The 15779-nt window shown below is 33.2% G+C and overlaps 1 protein-coding gene across 1 annotated transcript in view; it reads right to left on the bottom strand.

Moving 5' to 3' along the window:
- Window positions 1-15779, bottom strand: part of LOC111140884 (LDL receptor related protein 1B) — a 1957146-nt gene that overhangs the window by 635850 nt on the left and 1305517 nt on the right. Inside the window, exons 27-28 of the mRNA XM_022493131.1 lie at window positions 11185-11349; window positions 10622-10866 (exon numbers count right to left, since the gene is read on the bottom strand). Of these exons, the coding sequence (XP_022348839.1) occupies window positions 10622-10866; window positions 11185-11349 (410 nt within the window). The remainder of the gene's footprint in view (window positions 1-10621; window positions 10867-11184; window positions 11350-15779) is intronic.

Genomic DNA, 15779 nt, shown 5'->3' with positions numbered 1-15779 from the left:
TTTTTTTTTCAAAATAAGATTAGCTAATTTTCTTATAAATGTTGCCAATAAAAGTTTCGTTTTCCATAGAAATATTTTCCTGAAGCAATTGTAGTAGGTACTTATATCATTTCAATGTTAAAATTACTCTTTGTGGAACAGCCCTCAATTCTCCTTATACTGTCATAACATAATAAGCAAGTGAGATAAAAATTGATGGAAAGAGTAAAGGTTCTAAAATGGAATAATTTATTTTTATCACAATATGCTAGAAAATGTGCTAAGTGCTTTGTAAGCATTATATCCTTTATTCTTCTTACCAGTTTTGTTTATAAAAATAAATTACCTCCATTTTATAGAATAGTAAACTTAATTTCAAGAGGACTTAAATCACAGAACTATTAAGAGGGAAATAGGTTTCAGATTCTGGAGTATGAGCCTCTACCCATTATACATACTACACCTCTAAATGAACCAATTCCCTTAGACTCATTCATTCTTGTAATGATTCATGGATGCTTTACAAAGCAGGGATGTGGGATGGATACTGCCTTGGAGTATATATATTTTTTAATCTAATTAATCTAATTCTTGTTGTAACTGTGAATAAACCCCTCATGCCTCATTCATTTTGTCTCTGGGTTTTGATTTTGCAGAGGGATATTGTCATTAATGTGTTATATAAAATTGTTTGCACATTTGCCAGTCATTGGGTTTCAAAAAGAAAATTGAAAGGGATGATTGAGTCAGTAGCCTGTCTTTGAAAGTGAAATAAAATGGTTCCTGGAAAATAGTACTATTTATATGAAGAAATACATATTAGGTCCCCATTGAACTGAATTATTTTCAGAAAGAGAAGTTTCTTCAAAAAGGGAAAACATCTTGTAATTGGTGAAAGTCTAATAGATAAAGTATTTGTAACACTCTATATTTAAAGTTACAATCATATTCTTGAATTATTCCAGGAACAGATTCCAATCACAGCACCTAAAGAAATAAGAAAACTGAGAACAACAACAATAACATCAGAGTGGTGAAATCTTTCTGGATTCATGGAAAAACTGAACTCCACTTGGTATTAAATCACAATTGAAGCTGGGATTAAGAAAACATCTTTGAATTGAGAGAGGACACAGAGGAATGCCAACCTGCTGGACGGGAGAAGGTTTGCAACAAAAGAAGGAAGTTGTACTTTCTCCATGTTTACAAACAACTCCTCTTATAAACAGAAGAGAGGGATACTGATGCGTGAAACAAAGTAACTAAGGAAATTTTGTCTGTGTCTATCTATCTTTCTATCATTTACTTAATAACATTTATATAGTGCTTAGTATTTGTCAGCTATTTTGTAAGTGCTTTAAAAGGAAACTAACCTGTTTAATCTTTCACAACGATTCCATTTTACAGATAAAAAAACAGGATAAATAATGGTTATGTAGTCAGGATAAGACAAAATTAAAATGTGAACTCAAACAGTCTGGCTCTAGAGTCTTCCTTCTGGTTATGACATTGCGTAAGCTAAGTATCATGAAGGTTGTCTTTCTTGCATTTGCATCGTGTTACCTAACAGCATTGTTCTTTTATTTAATAAATTATATCATTTTAGTAAAAAGACTTTAAAATTAATAATAATACTCAACCTCAGACAAACTTATGATCACTAGGACATATACAAACAACTCCACATAAATTGTCCTAAATAAAACTACAGCGGACCATCCTCCAAGTTGCCAAATCCAATGAATATATTTATGTCTTTGTCTTTCTTGACTTCTCCCGGAGAATTAACTCTGTTGACCACTGTCATCTTGACACCTTTCTTAGTTTTTTGTTTGTTTCATTTTTGCTTTTGTTTGTTTGTTTATTCATCTGATTGTGCTCTCTTTGGTTCTGAAATTTCTTGGTCATCTCCTCAGCCTTCTGCCTTCCCTTCCTCTTTAGTGTTCATTTTCTTGAAAGTTCTGTCTTTGCCCTCCTCTCATTTTCTGTAACATTCTTGGGAAATCTCACCTATCATCTTGCCTTCAACGTAAAATTGAATGACTACCAAAGCTCTACTTCTAGTTCAAACTCTCCTTCTCTTTGCAGCCCTGAATATTCAATCATATCCCAGCGGTACCTCAAATTGAATGTATCAAAAGTCTATTTCTTGTTTATCCTTTAAACCAGGTACCAGTAGACCTTGGCCTACAGGTTAATACTGTAGCTTAGAAAACAAATAAGGAATAATATTCCGGGGTGCCTGGGTGGTGCAGTTAGTTAAGCATCTGACTCTTCATTTCAGCTCAGGTCATGATCTTGGGGTCTTGGGATAGAGCCCATGTCAGGCTTGAGCTCAGTGTGGAGTGTGCTTAAGATCCTTTCTTACCTCTCCCTTTATCCCTCCCTTGCTCATGCATGCTCTCTCTCTCAAATAAATAACTAAATTATTTTTTTAAAAAGGAATAATATCCATAGCACATGAAAAGTATATGAAATACTAATTTCTATTTTGTCCTATTCTGACGGCATACCATTATCTATCCTAGCTTTTCATCTGTAAAGTGAAATCACTGCAAAGATTAAACACTTTAGTTTCTTTTTAAAGCACTTAGAAGATACCCAACAAATACTGAGCACTATAAAAATGTTGTTAAATAAATAATAGGCACACACACAATTTCTGTCTATAAATTAAATTTTATTGGAACAAAAGTACAGTAGTTCATTTTCTATGTGATTACTTTCACACAACAGCTGAGTTGAATAGTTGCAACAGAGACCATATGGCCTATAAAGCCTAAAACACTTACTGTCAGGCCTTTCACAGAGAAAGTTTGTTGATCCCTGCCTTAAACCAATCCTGTGAACTCTATGTCATATTTTGATCATGAAGCCAATTACAGAAACTAGAAACACAAAGCCATCTCAAATTCTTCCTTTTCTTCCCAATCTCCCCTACTCTACAACTGCTGTCACTGTTTTTTTGTTTGTTTTTTTTTTTATTAATTTTGTTTCTAAGTTTATCTCATTCATACCATTCTCCCTGCTTTTATGACAGGATCCCAGATTTTGGCATTAGCTACCTCCTGATCTACAGCTAGTCTCCTTACCATTCTCCTACCTACAGTGCTGTCTTTCCGCAGTCCATCCCTCGCCAAATGGAGTCAAGTTTCTAGCACCCAAACCTGCTATTTTCACTCCTTTGACCAAATATTTAAAACTTATTTATTTAAAACTTATTTACTCCTTTACTTAGGACTGTAGTTCTTTAGACAACATCAGCATCCCCTGGGAACTTACTAAGAATGCAAAATCTCAAGCTACACCCCAGACCTATTGAATCAAAAGCTCTTGAGTGCAGCCCAGAAATCTGTATTTTAGTGATCCCTGCAGATAATTCAGATGCACATTCAAGTGTAAAATCACTAGAACCACCCACTCTAGGGGACAAAAATTAAAATTCCTTGAAAGGACCATTTAAATTCCACCATGGTCTGAGTCCTGACCAATCTGTTTCCCATTTATTCCCTCCTTACCTCTAGCTGCTTAAACCATCAAGTGAGTAATCAAGGCCCCAGAAGTTAATTATTTTACCTCAGTTGACAAGCCTAGTGAGTGACAGAGGATGGATTGAACAAGACTAACCAAGGGTCTTTTCAGGACCTCATCCTACACCTTTTAAAATGTATTTACTACCTTTTACATTCAAAATCCATCCATAATAACAGTTATTTTACTGACCTTCGTTGTTAAGTTAGTCTGTTCCCCTTCTCGATTATAAACTCCAAGAAGGTAAGAATCACTCTGTTCCTTGTAAATAATCAACAAAACTTGACTCTATACTGCCATCTCGTGACATGAAATAATAATTCCAAGGAGAATCTCAATCATGAACTCCATGACTTCTTCCTATAGAGCTTAAAGGTTAAGGACAGTTCTGAGGTCAGTCCTCAAAGTCCGATAACTGAACAAACATCCTCTGGCTATTAGACCTTGAGGAAATTACTTAGTGTTTGACTTCCTTAGATTCCTTATCTATAAACTATGTTGCTAAAACCTTCCTCATAGAATTGCAATGAAAATTAGCAAGTGCCAGATGCTATTATAATTATTAATATTATTATAAAGGACTTAACTATGTAGTTGACATAAATAAATAAGTGGCATTTCCTTACTCAAATATTTTATAATGTAGTTGGGTAAATAAAACAGTGTTAGGAAAATATTAAATAATCATACAAGCTCTAAGTGCTAAGGGACTTCCTATGGTGTTAAGCATGAACATGAAGGAGGTGAAATCTGAATTGTGTACAGGTTTATAACTGGTATGTGACTTTGAAGAGAGAAAGCCTCAGAGGTAGAAATTTTTTCCTGCATATCTTTGCTCAGATTGAAAGTAATACCTGTAAAAGACTAATAAAAACACAATATAAGTGCATACTTTCCTTATTATCATGAAGTCAGGATGATGATATAATTTTAATTTAATGCTTAATCATACAAGCCCAGATCTCATTATCTGAACAAAACTAACACATTTCTCAAAAATGGTTTATTATAAATTTTGTTGTTGTTGCTGTTTTTGTAATGCACTCAGAATTTATTCAATTAATAACTGTGTTTTACTGATAAAGATATATTTAAATTAGATGGCTTCATAAATGTTAATTATTCATTTTCACCTTAAAGAGAAATCTATGAATTTGGTGTTCTTGTTTATTATGAATGTAACAAATATGTTTATTTATACATCTTCTCTCTATGCTAAGGAAACAACATCCTCTCATGTGTTCATTCAGTAGGTGGATGTAAGTATCAACTGCATGCTATAAATTGCCAATACATGCCAGATATAATAGAGAATTTAGGTTAAAGTGTCCAGTTATCAGTCCAGTCAGTGGAATAGGATGAATATATATAAATCTTCCAAAAGCATAAGGGGATAAAATGTGATTATCCTAGCCACTTTGAAACTATAGTACATGGTATGTAAAGTTCTTATTCCAAATTTCCCAATATTTTACATTCAAATTTTTGCCCTCAATCCCTACTGTAGCTGTCAACATAAAACCACTACTTTGTATCCCTACTTTATGCTAAACTTTCTTGTTTTGCTTTTTTGGCACAGGAGAGGTCATATGCACCCCCATGTTCATTGCAGCACTGTTTATAATAGCAAAGACATGGAAGCAATCTAAGAATCTATCAATAGATGAATGAATAAAGAAAATTTGGTATATATATATATATATATATATATACACACACACATACACACACATATAAAATTTGGTGTATGTATGTGTGTATATATATATATATGTATAATATTTAATCATAAAAAGGAAGGAAATCTTGTCATTTGTTACAACATGTATGGGCATTGAGGGCATTACACTAAGAGAAATAAGTTAAACAAAGAAATACAAATGCCGTATGATCTCACTTATATGTGGAATCTTCAAAACAAAACAAAACAACAACAACAAAATACTGAAGTTATAGATACAGAGAACAAATGTCTGGTTGCTAGAGGGAAGAGGTGGGGTTTGGTTGAAATGGATTTAGGGGTCAAAAGGCACAAACTTCTAGTTATAAAATAAACAAACTATGGAAATGTATTTACAGTATGGATGATTTTAGTTATTAACACTGTATTGCTTATTTGAAAGTGGCCAAGAGAGTAGACTTTTTTAAATAAATAAATAGATAATAACACCATACAAGAAAGACTATAACTTAATTTTCATTAGGGTTTAGTGATACTTTCCTTCTCAGAAGGGTTTATGTTCATCTATGTGTTTCTGGCAAATAAGATCATATGACTTTCTAACAACAATAACAACAAAATCCAAGGTTATTAAATACAGATAAATATTTGTGCATAGAAACATGCATTAAAATTATTGATGATAGGATAGAAATGAACTAAAATCAAATTGTCCAATAATAGATGAACAGTTGAGGATATATTGATAGTCACATGTGCTGTGAAAATATGTAGTTACTAAGAAGAGATTTATAAGGCATCAATGATAACAGGGGAGAATGCTAAGTGTTTTATATTTAGATACAAAATTTAAAAGATACAAAATTTAAAAGATACAAAATTTAAAAGATACAAAATTTAGATACAAAAAAATTATTTACAAAAATATTGTTTACAAATTATTTACAAATATTTAGATACAAAATTTAAATATAAAAAAGATATAAAATTTAAAAGATACAAAATTTAAAAAAATGAAATGTGACATTAAATTTAAAGAGATGCAAAGCTTTCTTGGGGCACCTGGCTGGCTTACTCAGTTAAGTGTCAGACTCTTGGTCTCAGCCCGGCTCTTGGTGTCGGGGTTGTGAGTTCAAGTCCCACATTGGGTTCCATGATGGGTGTGAAGCATACTTAAAAAAAGAAAGTTTTCTTAATTTAGAAAACAACGAATCATGGACTGGGAGGTTGGTCATGATCACTGAGAACCTGGGTTTGCCTTTGATGAAGTATATATTTCTCTGAGCCAGCTTACTTCATTCATTTCCCAGAGCTTCAGTTTCCTCATAGGAAATGAAAACAACTATCTTGTTAGGTGGTTCTAATGACTAGGGGAAAAAAGAGACAATTAAATGGCACATAGTAGTTCATAAATAATGATAACTTTATTTATTATTGTGATATTCAACATCTCTGTTGAAAACTACAAGAAAAAAATGTCAGGATGTTTTTTTGCTCTGGGAGCTGGGAAAATGGATATACCTTTGAAAGTAGGTTTGATAGTCTAGTCACCTGACTACATCTGAATTCTGTTGAAAGATCAACCATATTGCTCTTCTTTAGAGCTGTGATTCATATTTTTATTGGCATTTTTCTTTTAAAAAATTGCTATGATATAGAAAAGTATAATGTGAACCCTAATATGAATAATTGAAATATGAGACAATATGTATTCAAAAAGGAACCCAAAAAAGTAATGAAACCTAAATTTCAACAAAAGGTTAGGAAAATGGTATGATTTCAACAGCTATTACTATTTTTCTAAGATTTATTTATTTATTTATTTGAGAGAGAGACAGACTCAGAGAATAGGGGAGGAACAGAGGAGGAAGGAGAAAGGAAATATCAGACTCCTCGCTAGCACAGAGCCCAGCCTGGACTTTATCTCACGACCCCTATATCATGACCTGAGCTGAAATCAAGAGTCAGACACTTAACTGACTGAACCACCAGGAACCCCAATAAGTATAACTCTTTAAAATCTGATTTACTTGAGCATGTAAATACATAGCACTGATTATATGTGAGACACTTCCAAGAGCTTTTCATGTATTTGCACATGTTTAAAATATTTGTATTAAATGACTGTTAAACTCTTTTACTAGATCCTTTGATATAGACCCTATAATTTTCTCTAGTTTTCAGATGGTTAAACCAAGCCCTAAGGAAGTTAAGTAACTTGCCTCAAATTATACAACTAGTAAATCATAGGGGTTTGAACCCAAGTGGTTGAGCTCCCAAGGCTCATGCCATTAACTCTAAGCTCAGCTCCCTCATACCCTGGGAAAAAAAAATAGATTTAAAATATTCACAACTGCTCCTTTATATTGCATATGTCTAAGCTTTGATTTGTTTCTTGTTAATTCCATGTAACAATAACATGAGGAACCAAAAGATCTAAAATACATTTTCTTTTTTTAAAAGTTTTGCGTAACTGTTCAAAAATCAACCTGGAAATTTATGCATAAGGTGAATGTATGATAACTGGTGTTAAAGCATTCATTAATTTCCTACTTGGAGGATTAGATAATTTCAAGGAATTATTTCTAACCTTTATTTATTTATTTTTAAATACATATTTTAATTTTACAGCACTGAATGACATGTATTTTTAAAATTATTTCTTCATGAACTTTGCATTATTATTCACCAGAACACAGGGGGCTATGATTATTTTACTTGTGTTAATGCTGAACCTTTGTCAACATTCTTACTACAATTCTACCTTGGTAATAAAATAGTCAATATATTCCTGCATCTTTTTAAACATTTTCCCCCCTGGCAGTGGAAGTGTTACTTCACTGAAGCAGATAAACAGGATGGATAATGATTGTTATATGCTCAGTGATCCTTATAATGGGGGAAAAGTAGAATGTTCTCCGATCATTCTCAAAATCGGAAACTGACTGAATTTCATTTAGGAAATAGCAAGGTCTCACCACAGGTAACATTCTCTAAAGGTATATAAAGACTAGAATATCTGCCCTGAATCCTCTTTGTTAAATCAGATCCATACAGTAAAAACCTCCCTATTTTATGCAGATGGTAGGAGTCTCATATAAATCATCTTTCAAGTTAAGTAAAGATGTCCAGAAAATCTCCCCACTAAAAAATGAATTAAAGGAATCTCCCATGATTTGGGGAGGAGATATCTGAAGTAGATGCCTAGAACCAAGGATATTACCAAACTCTATATATATCATCTGTTTTCCTATGCACACATATCTATGATACATGTCTATGATAAAGTCAAATTTATCAGTTAAGCACATTAATAGATTAACAATAATAATAACAAAAAAGAGCAACTGCAATACTATACTATTTATAACATTTATGTAAATGTGGTATCTCTTTGTCTCAAAATATCTTATCATATTATTCTCACCCTGGCACTTGTGATGATGTGAGATGATAAAATGTCTATGTGATGAGATGAAGTGAGATGAATGACATAGGCATTGTAACATAGTGTTAGGCTACTATTGACTTCTAATGATAGTTCAGAAGAAGGATCTTCTGCTTCTGGACCATGGTTGACCGTAGAGAGTGAAAGCATGGAAGAGGGGTCTACTGTATATTGACTGTCTTGCTTCCTTTCTATATATGTGAAAATGTGAGAAGAACTTGAAAGTATCATTTTCATTTCTATTCTGTCACTTTGCTAGGGTTCATGTCCATGTGGACAAATCAGACAGTTAGAAAACAAAAATATATTGATCTTATTTTGAGGAGGTGAATGTTGTAATACATAAACCCAGGCAATATTTCATGGCTCAATTCATTTAAATTACTCTAAATATAAAAATTACATAAAAAGTACCAGCATAGGCACAAAAATATATAAGTACATATTTTTGCATTTATAAAAATTAAAACCAATCCTATGTTTGTCATCAACATACAGTGTTTATGACTAGATACTCTCTCATGCTGAAGAAAAGTTTTAGAAAAGAGCATCTTTTTCTTATTGTACTGGTGGCCTATTGCTGGTCAGAATCATGATTTCCTGAATTATTTTAATTTAGTTAAATCCAATATATTTACTGAATGCCTATTAAGCACGAAAGTGACTAAGCTATATTTTCTCCCCCTTAATGTCTTCATGTTGGACAGATTTGTAAGATGAAAAGAGCAAACAAATTATAGGTGACAGAAAAGGATCAACATGATTGCTCACATAGTACATGGTGTATAGAAACTCCCACATGACAAAGAAGGATCTCTTATGTAAGAAAATTGAAACAGAGATTGAAAGTATCTAGGAAGGAAACTAGATTCAATCAGACTCTGTCAAAGAGAAGGCACAGAAAATTTTACAGATGAGGAAATTTTGGTAGAAGTAATAGTATCAATAGAGAATGAAGGTCAAATATTGAAGAAAGAAAAAGGATAAAAGTGGAATTTATAGACCACAGAGGTGAGCATTTTTAGTCACATCTAGGTGTAAGGAATATAACACAAATTTAAAATAAGGCTTGAAGTGTGGTCCATAAGACCAGTGCATTTCTGGGAGTGGAAGATCTGTCTACTGTACACTGAAAGAGAGAGAAAAGGAGAAAATATAACCTCTGGGGAATAGTTGTCATCTGAGCATCAGATGTCTCAAGTAAAAACATGCTAATAATAAGGAAGCATTATTTACATTGGAATGAGATTCTCATAGGTTATGGTACACATTGTAAAGGGTAAGTCTCCACCAAGAGGTATAAAGGGATGAGTTGATGCTACACCAAATAGCCATACTATCCAGGAAAAAATAAAAACAATAAAGAAAAAGAAATATAAGAATAAAAAAGGAAAAGAAGTGTAAGAATGTCAGGCAAGGATTGATAGAAGAAATGAAATCATAAAGCCAGGATGGAGATTACTATTGAAACAAAATGTTGAATACATAGGGAGAGGTGGCACACAGGCTCATGTGATCTCAATTCTCTTAAAATAGAAAAGCTCAAGGAGATGCTTCATTTGTTTTTTTTAATACACCATTCTTTCTCCTCCCAAAATAGCTCACAGGGATCATTTAGGGGAAATATCAATGTGTTCTTGGTGTTCTCATCTAATCTTCTGATCATAATCAGATGATAGATTCTAAAACTGAAGACCTTCTACAACTTCCCACAGTATCTTTTATTGATACAAGCAGTGACTTAAAATGTGGGACTTTGTATAAAACCCTTAATTTCTAAGATTTCCTTATTGCTATGTGAAAGAAATGAAAAGGAAAGAAAAAAAATTTGTATTAATTAAAATAAAGACTGGAACATCTTCTACAACATGATATACATAAAATATTAATAACTTAATGCATAAAAGATATTTTACAGTTTAAATATTATATGATTAAAGTGAAAATGCTATCTGGGTGGTTAATTCACTACCAGCACTTACCCTGGGGCTGACGGCTGGGGTGGTATATCTGAAGGTCAAATGGCTGTGCACTTGTCTTCTGAATCACGCTGACATTCTGCCCTGTCCACTTATTGGCTTTTGACAGTGTGTTGGTCCTCCAGTCCGTCCAGTAGACCTCACTCCCATATAAAGACACAGCAAAGGGATGGGAAAGATATTCATGACCTCGAATGATTTCTATCATGGCTGTCCCATCATAGAGGGCTGAATAAATAGCATCTGACCTACAGAAATGTAAATACATTAATTTTATCGGAACTTATTCAAATAGTCCAGTGGTGTTATCATACTACCTAGATAAATGCCAGAGAGAATATTTTATTAAAAATACTTCACGGGTCTGTATCTGATTTGTAGAAAGAAGAAAAAAGCCTATCATAACAAAAACAAACAAAAATCACCACCATCATAATGAAAACAAAACAAAAAAATCACCACCAATTTCGAAGTGTGCATACACGATACTTGCATGTTAGGGTATGTTTTGAGTTTACAAATACTATCTGAGAAAGGTAACAGAAAATACAGAAGAAAAAGATCACCTGGCATCTGTCCAAACTATCCTTTTTTCAAAGTGGTCCACAGTTAGTCCATTAGGCCAAGCTCCAGTTTTCATGTCTTTGTAGATGGTTTTTCTTCCAGCTCCACTCATGGAGGCAGATTCAATGCGAGGAAAATTGGCATCCCAATCTGTCCAGAAAAGAATTCTGAAGAAAAATAAATAATGCTATTGCTTCAGCCATTGAGTTCACAAAGGCTTACTGAGTGCCTACTATATGCTAGACACTGGCAGGTAAACAGTCTCAAAAGAAACAGATGTATTATCTACCCACTTGGTGCTTAGAGTCCAGTGGAGAAGACAGACTAAATAAACACAGGAATATATGATTCCAGCTTCTAAAATATGCTGAAGGAAATTTTCATTATGGGAGAAAATAGTAGGTAAGTGATCCACTTAGAGAAGGTGATCAGAGAAAAAAAGGACTTTGAGGAGGCTGTATTTACATTGAATCTAAAGTTTAAGTAGAACAGTATAAAGAGCATGATGAGCAAAATAAACAGCAGATATGAAAACCTTAATAGGGGGGGGAAAGTGGATGATTTGAGGAATAGAAATAAGACCAATATAGTGAGTAAGGAGGTAAAAGGAAGAGGATGGATTTGAAGAGTGCTACCTAATGGGCTTTGTAGTCTAAGGCAATTATTTGGGATTTTATTCCAAGAGAATAGGAAGCATATTTAAGCAGGGGTTAAACATGGTATCATACATAAGTAGATGATAGTGAGGCAAGAGTATACCAGGTGGTCATTTTAAAGGAACAGCCAAGGATGACAGTGGTTTGGAGTATGGTAGTGGAAGGGAAGAAAGGTGAATGGATTCAAGGTATATTTGGAGGTGGAATTGCCAGGACTATCTGATCACTGACTATAGGGAAATGAAGTGGAGAATAAATCATAGGTGACTGTGTTTCTTGTTTCAGTAAAGTCAGAGTAAGTGCAAGGAAGAGGGTTTGCAGGGAATCCATAAATAAAATGCAGAAAATGAAAGAGGAACAGATTCTAAGACCTGGGAATTAACTGTGGTTGAGTGTGAAGAGCAATCAAAAGTTTGCTTTGAATTTTTTTTTTTTAATCTTAAGATTTCAAGATATCCAAAAGGAAGTGTTCAGGAAGCTGTACGGTATGCCAGGGTGAAGTTCAGAGAAGAAGGCAGGGCTGGACACATGAATTTGGAAATCATCAGTACCGAGATGATATTTAGATTCATAGCAATGAAATAGATCATATGACAAAAGATATAGAGGGAAAACAGAGGAAATCATTATACTTTCATATATACAAACATGAGGTTGTTAAAACACCATTTTCATATGTTAAAGATCATCTTTTTTAAACCAAATACTATTTGAGACTCTACAAATCCATGGTGTACAAACAGTTAGTTACAATGGGCATTAAGTGCCTCGTGTCCTGCATTTGATTTTTAAGCCTATTGGGCAATGGATGTTTTATGTTCAATTGACAGTGGTTTAAACTGCTGATGCATGTTTCTATGTTATATTTAATACAGTTACACAATAACTCCACAATCATAATTATTCTCCATATTTTTAAGTGCTTACTGTATGTTAAATACTATTTTTAGCCAAAATACTATTTTCAGCTTTATAGATTATCTCATTTAATCAATCATGAGGCTATGGTTAAAGTTATCTATGTTTTAGAGAGGGAGAACAAACTTAGAGAAGTTAAATTACTTGGGCTACACAGCTAGCAATTGGCAGAGGGAGATGGAAAATTGGGCAGCCTAACTTCTGCTCTGATGCTTTTAACATCAAATTCTTTAATGTCATGTCACTAAATAAAATAGGAAAGGGAAAACATCTGGCAGATGATAAGGCCATGTTTGCTAATCAATAAATTGTATTTGCCTTTTCTATTTTCATAGAAGAACCCAATGAGTAGCATGGTGATTTGGGAAGGGAGAACTCACAGGATTGGAGAGATAGTGACAGTCCAGTAAATTTTCCCATTATCAGCTCTGACAACATTTTGGTGAGAAATGGTAACGTTATTGGTAAAAATACCTTTGTTTTTCACTATAATTATATATCATTTAGCTATTTTTCATTCTTCTGTATTTTGAATGATCCTTAAGTATATGAACGTGGTAGATTACCTTGGAAAATAAAATAATCCTCTGGAACAAAATTCAAAATAAAATTCAAGCTATCTTCTTCTTTTTCTAAATATTATCTATATTATGTTTATGTAAGGAGATGTGGAGTGATGTAACTAAGTATTTACTATGAGTTGAATTTTTGAGAAGTATATAGTCTTTACGACAGAGGAATTTGAAATATGAAATGAATAAAACACAATTCAATACATTATGTAATAAATTTAGTAAGTATGTGCATTAAAAGACTATGGTGAGGGGCACCTGGGTGGCTCAGTGGGTTAAAGCCTCTGCCTTCAGCTCAGGTCATGATCCTAGGGTCCTGGGATCGAGCCCTGCATCGGGCTCTCTGCTCAGTGGGGAGCCTGCTTCCCTTCATCTCTCTCTGCCTGCCTCTGTGCCTACTGGTGATCTCTGTCTGTCAAGTAAATAAATAAAATCTTTAAAAAAAAAAAAGGACTATGGTGAAGAGAGAAGGAAGATGTAGATGTCCTTGATAAGAGTGGCAGCTCATAGACAGCTCTGAAGCACTGGGCAGCCTCAAAATATTACTAAATAATTATGCCAATATGTTTCTATGTCAGACTAACTTGGGATCAAGACTGGTATCTGTCACTTTCTCCAGAATATTTAATCTCAGACTCCATTTTCTCATCGGTAAGTAAAATCTCTAACTGTACACACTTATCAGGAGCATTTGGTGAGGTCCTGGATGTAAACAATCTAGCACAAAGGATGACTAGGTCACAGAAAAGACTTGTGCTTCCATGAGCATGCCACCCACACATAGTCATAGAACTGATTTTTTAAATGCTAAATTTCTAAGTATTTCCAAATTTTTAAAGAAATGGAGAGACAGAAAGAGAATTAATACTATTGTCAATGTTTAAATGTTACAGCAACATGTATGTGAAAGTAGAATGTTTTATAAGTCAAAGCCATAAGAAAAGGAATTCAGAGGAGGAAGTTGTAAGATTGGGTTTATCTCAAAGAATGTCTCTCAAAATCTGAGTTTATGTTAAAAAAAAAAAAAAGGAAGTTTTAGTTTCATGGGCAGCAATAGAGGAGTTTCCTGGTCCTGCTATGGGATCATATCTACAAAAATAATATCCAAATTATTCATTCTTTAATCACCAATATTTGAATAAATTAAGTAAACTTCTGAGAAAGGATAAAACAAAGTAATGTATCAGGGATAATGTATTGATAACTGTTGAAGCTTGGTAATGAATATGAAGAAGTTAGTTATGTAATTCATTCTATTCTGTGTATTTAAAAATTTCTATAATAAAAGTTTAAAACTGCAAATAACTCAAAATTAATAAAATAGATAATTTTTAAGAATAGTAAAAATACCAGAAGATATTTATAAAATTTTATAGTTAGATATCATTTTTCTAAAAAGACTAATTTTTAAAGATTAATATGAGAAAAAAGCTATCATGTACATACAATACACATATTACTTATAAATTACCTAATATACAATATGTTGCCATAAAGGGAAAACGGAACAAAGATTTAATATAAAGGTAGTAGGCTATTCAGTTAAGTAGTTGAATATCTTTAAAACAATGAATGAGATGTATTATGTGTCTCACTTCAAATTTAATTTTGGATGCATGCATCTTTTCATAGACAGCAGATTGTGGTCAGTTTCCCTTAACACTTAGGATTTTAAAACTAAGATTTAAAATGAGAAACAAGACCAATACAGCATCAATCAAATTGATGTGGTATCTTGACAGACAAGGTAGAGTAGAGATATTTGCAAGCTTAAAAATGATTAGGAAAAATAATCACTGAAAACAAACAATGAATTTGAGAATGATAGCTAGTCTGAATATCTATGGATAAGCCACCATGAGATCTAGGCAAGGCTGTAATTCACACTCTGGATTGATGACCCAAATACTTCTGAGTATTGTCTTTTGCCTGAATAAGTGGAAAACTGGTGTCTCTCTTCTAACTTTCTACCTAGTTCTGCCTTATGTGGTTGTGGAAATTCCAACACACACACCAGTAACTCTACAATTCTGCACTCTATATTATAGATTTACCAGAGTAGGCACTGTAAACTCTCAAGTATGTGTTTCCACTGGACCATAAAAGCATAGCTTGGGATAATTTGAGACATTCTAAAGTGATTCCTTCATTTCTTCACTAAACATAGTAGCATTAAGCTCTTTCTTCTGTAATGGTCACAATGGCCCTAATCTTTCATCAATTCAAGTGGGGAAGTTTCCAATGCTTTTTATAAAAGAACATGTTCTAGAATTAGTTCTCCTAAAAATGTTCTTAACTTCACCATAAGTCAGTTTACAATCAATTTAAAAAGTTGATTTCAAGGATCATTGTTTCATAAAATTCTAGGCACTCTTTTGTATACTTTATAGTGTGGTATTTTAAAGGAATCATTTCCCCCTTATTACTTTCTTTTTATGGTTAAAATGTATT

The sequence above is a fragment of the Enhydra lutris genome, unplaced genomic scaffold (genome assembly GCF_002288905.1).
Source record: "Enhydra lutris kenyoni isolate GAN:26980312 unplaced genomic scaffold, ASM228890v2 scaffoldscaffold1, whole genome shotgun sequence".
In the NCBI taxonomy this organism is placed as follows: domain Eukaryota; kingdom Metazoa; phylum Chordata; class Mammalia; order Carnivora; family Mustelidae; genus Enhydra; species Enhydra lutris.
The sequence above is the reverse complement of the archived record's forward strand: the minus strand, read 5'-3'. Positions and strand labels throughout refer to the sequence as shown.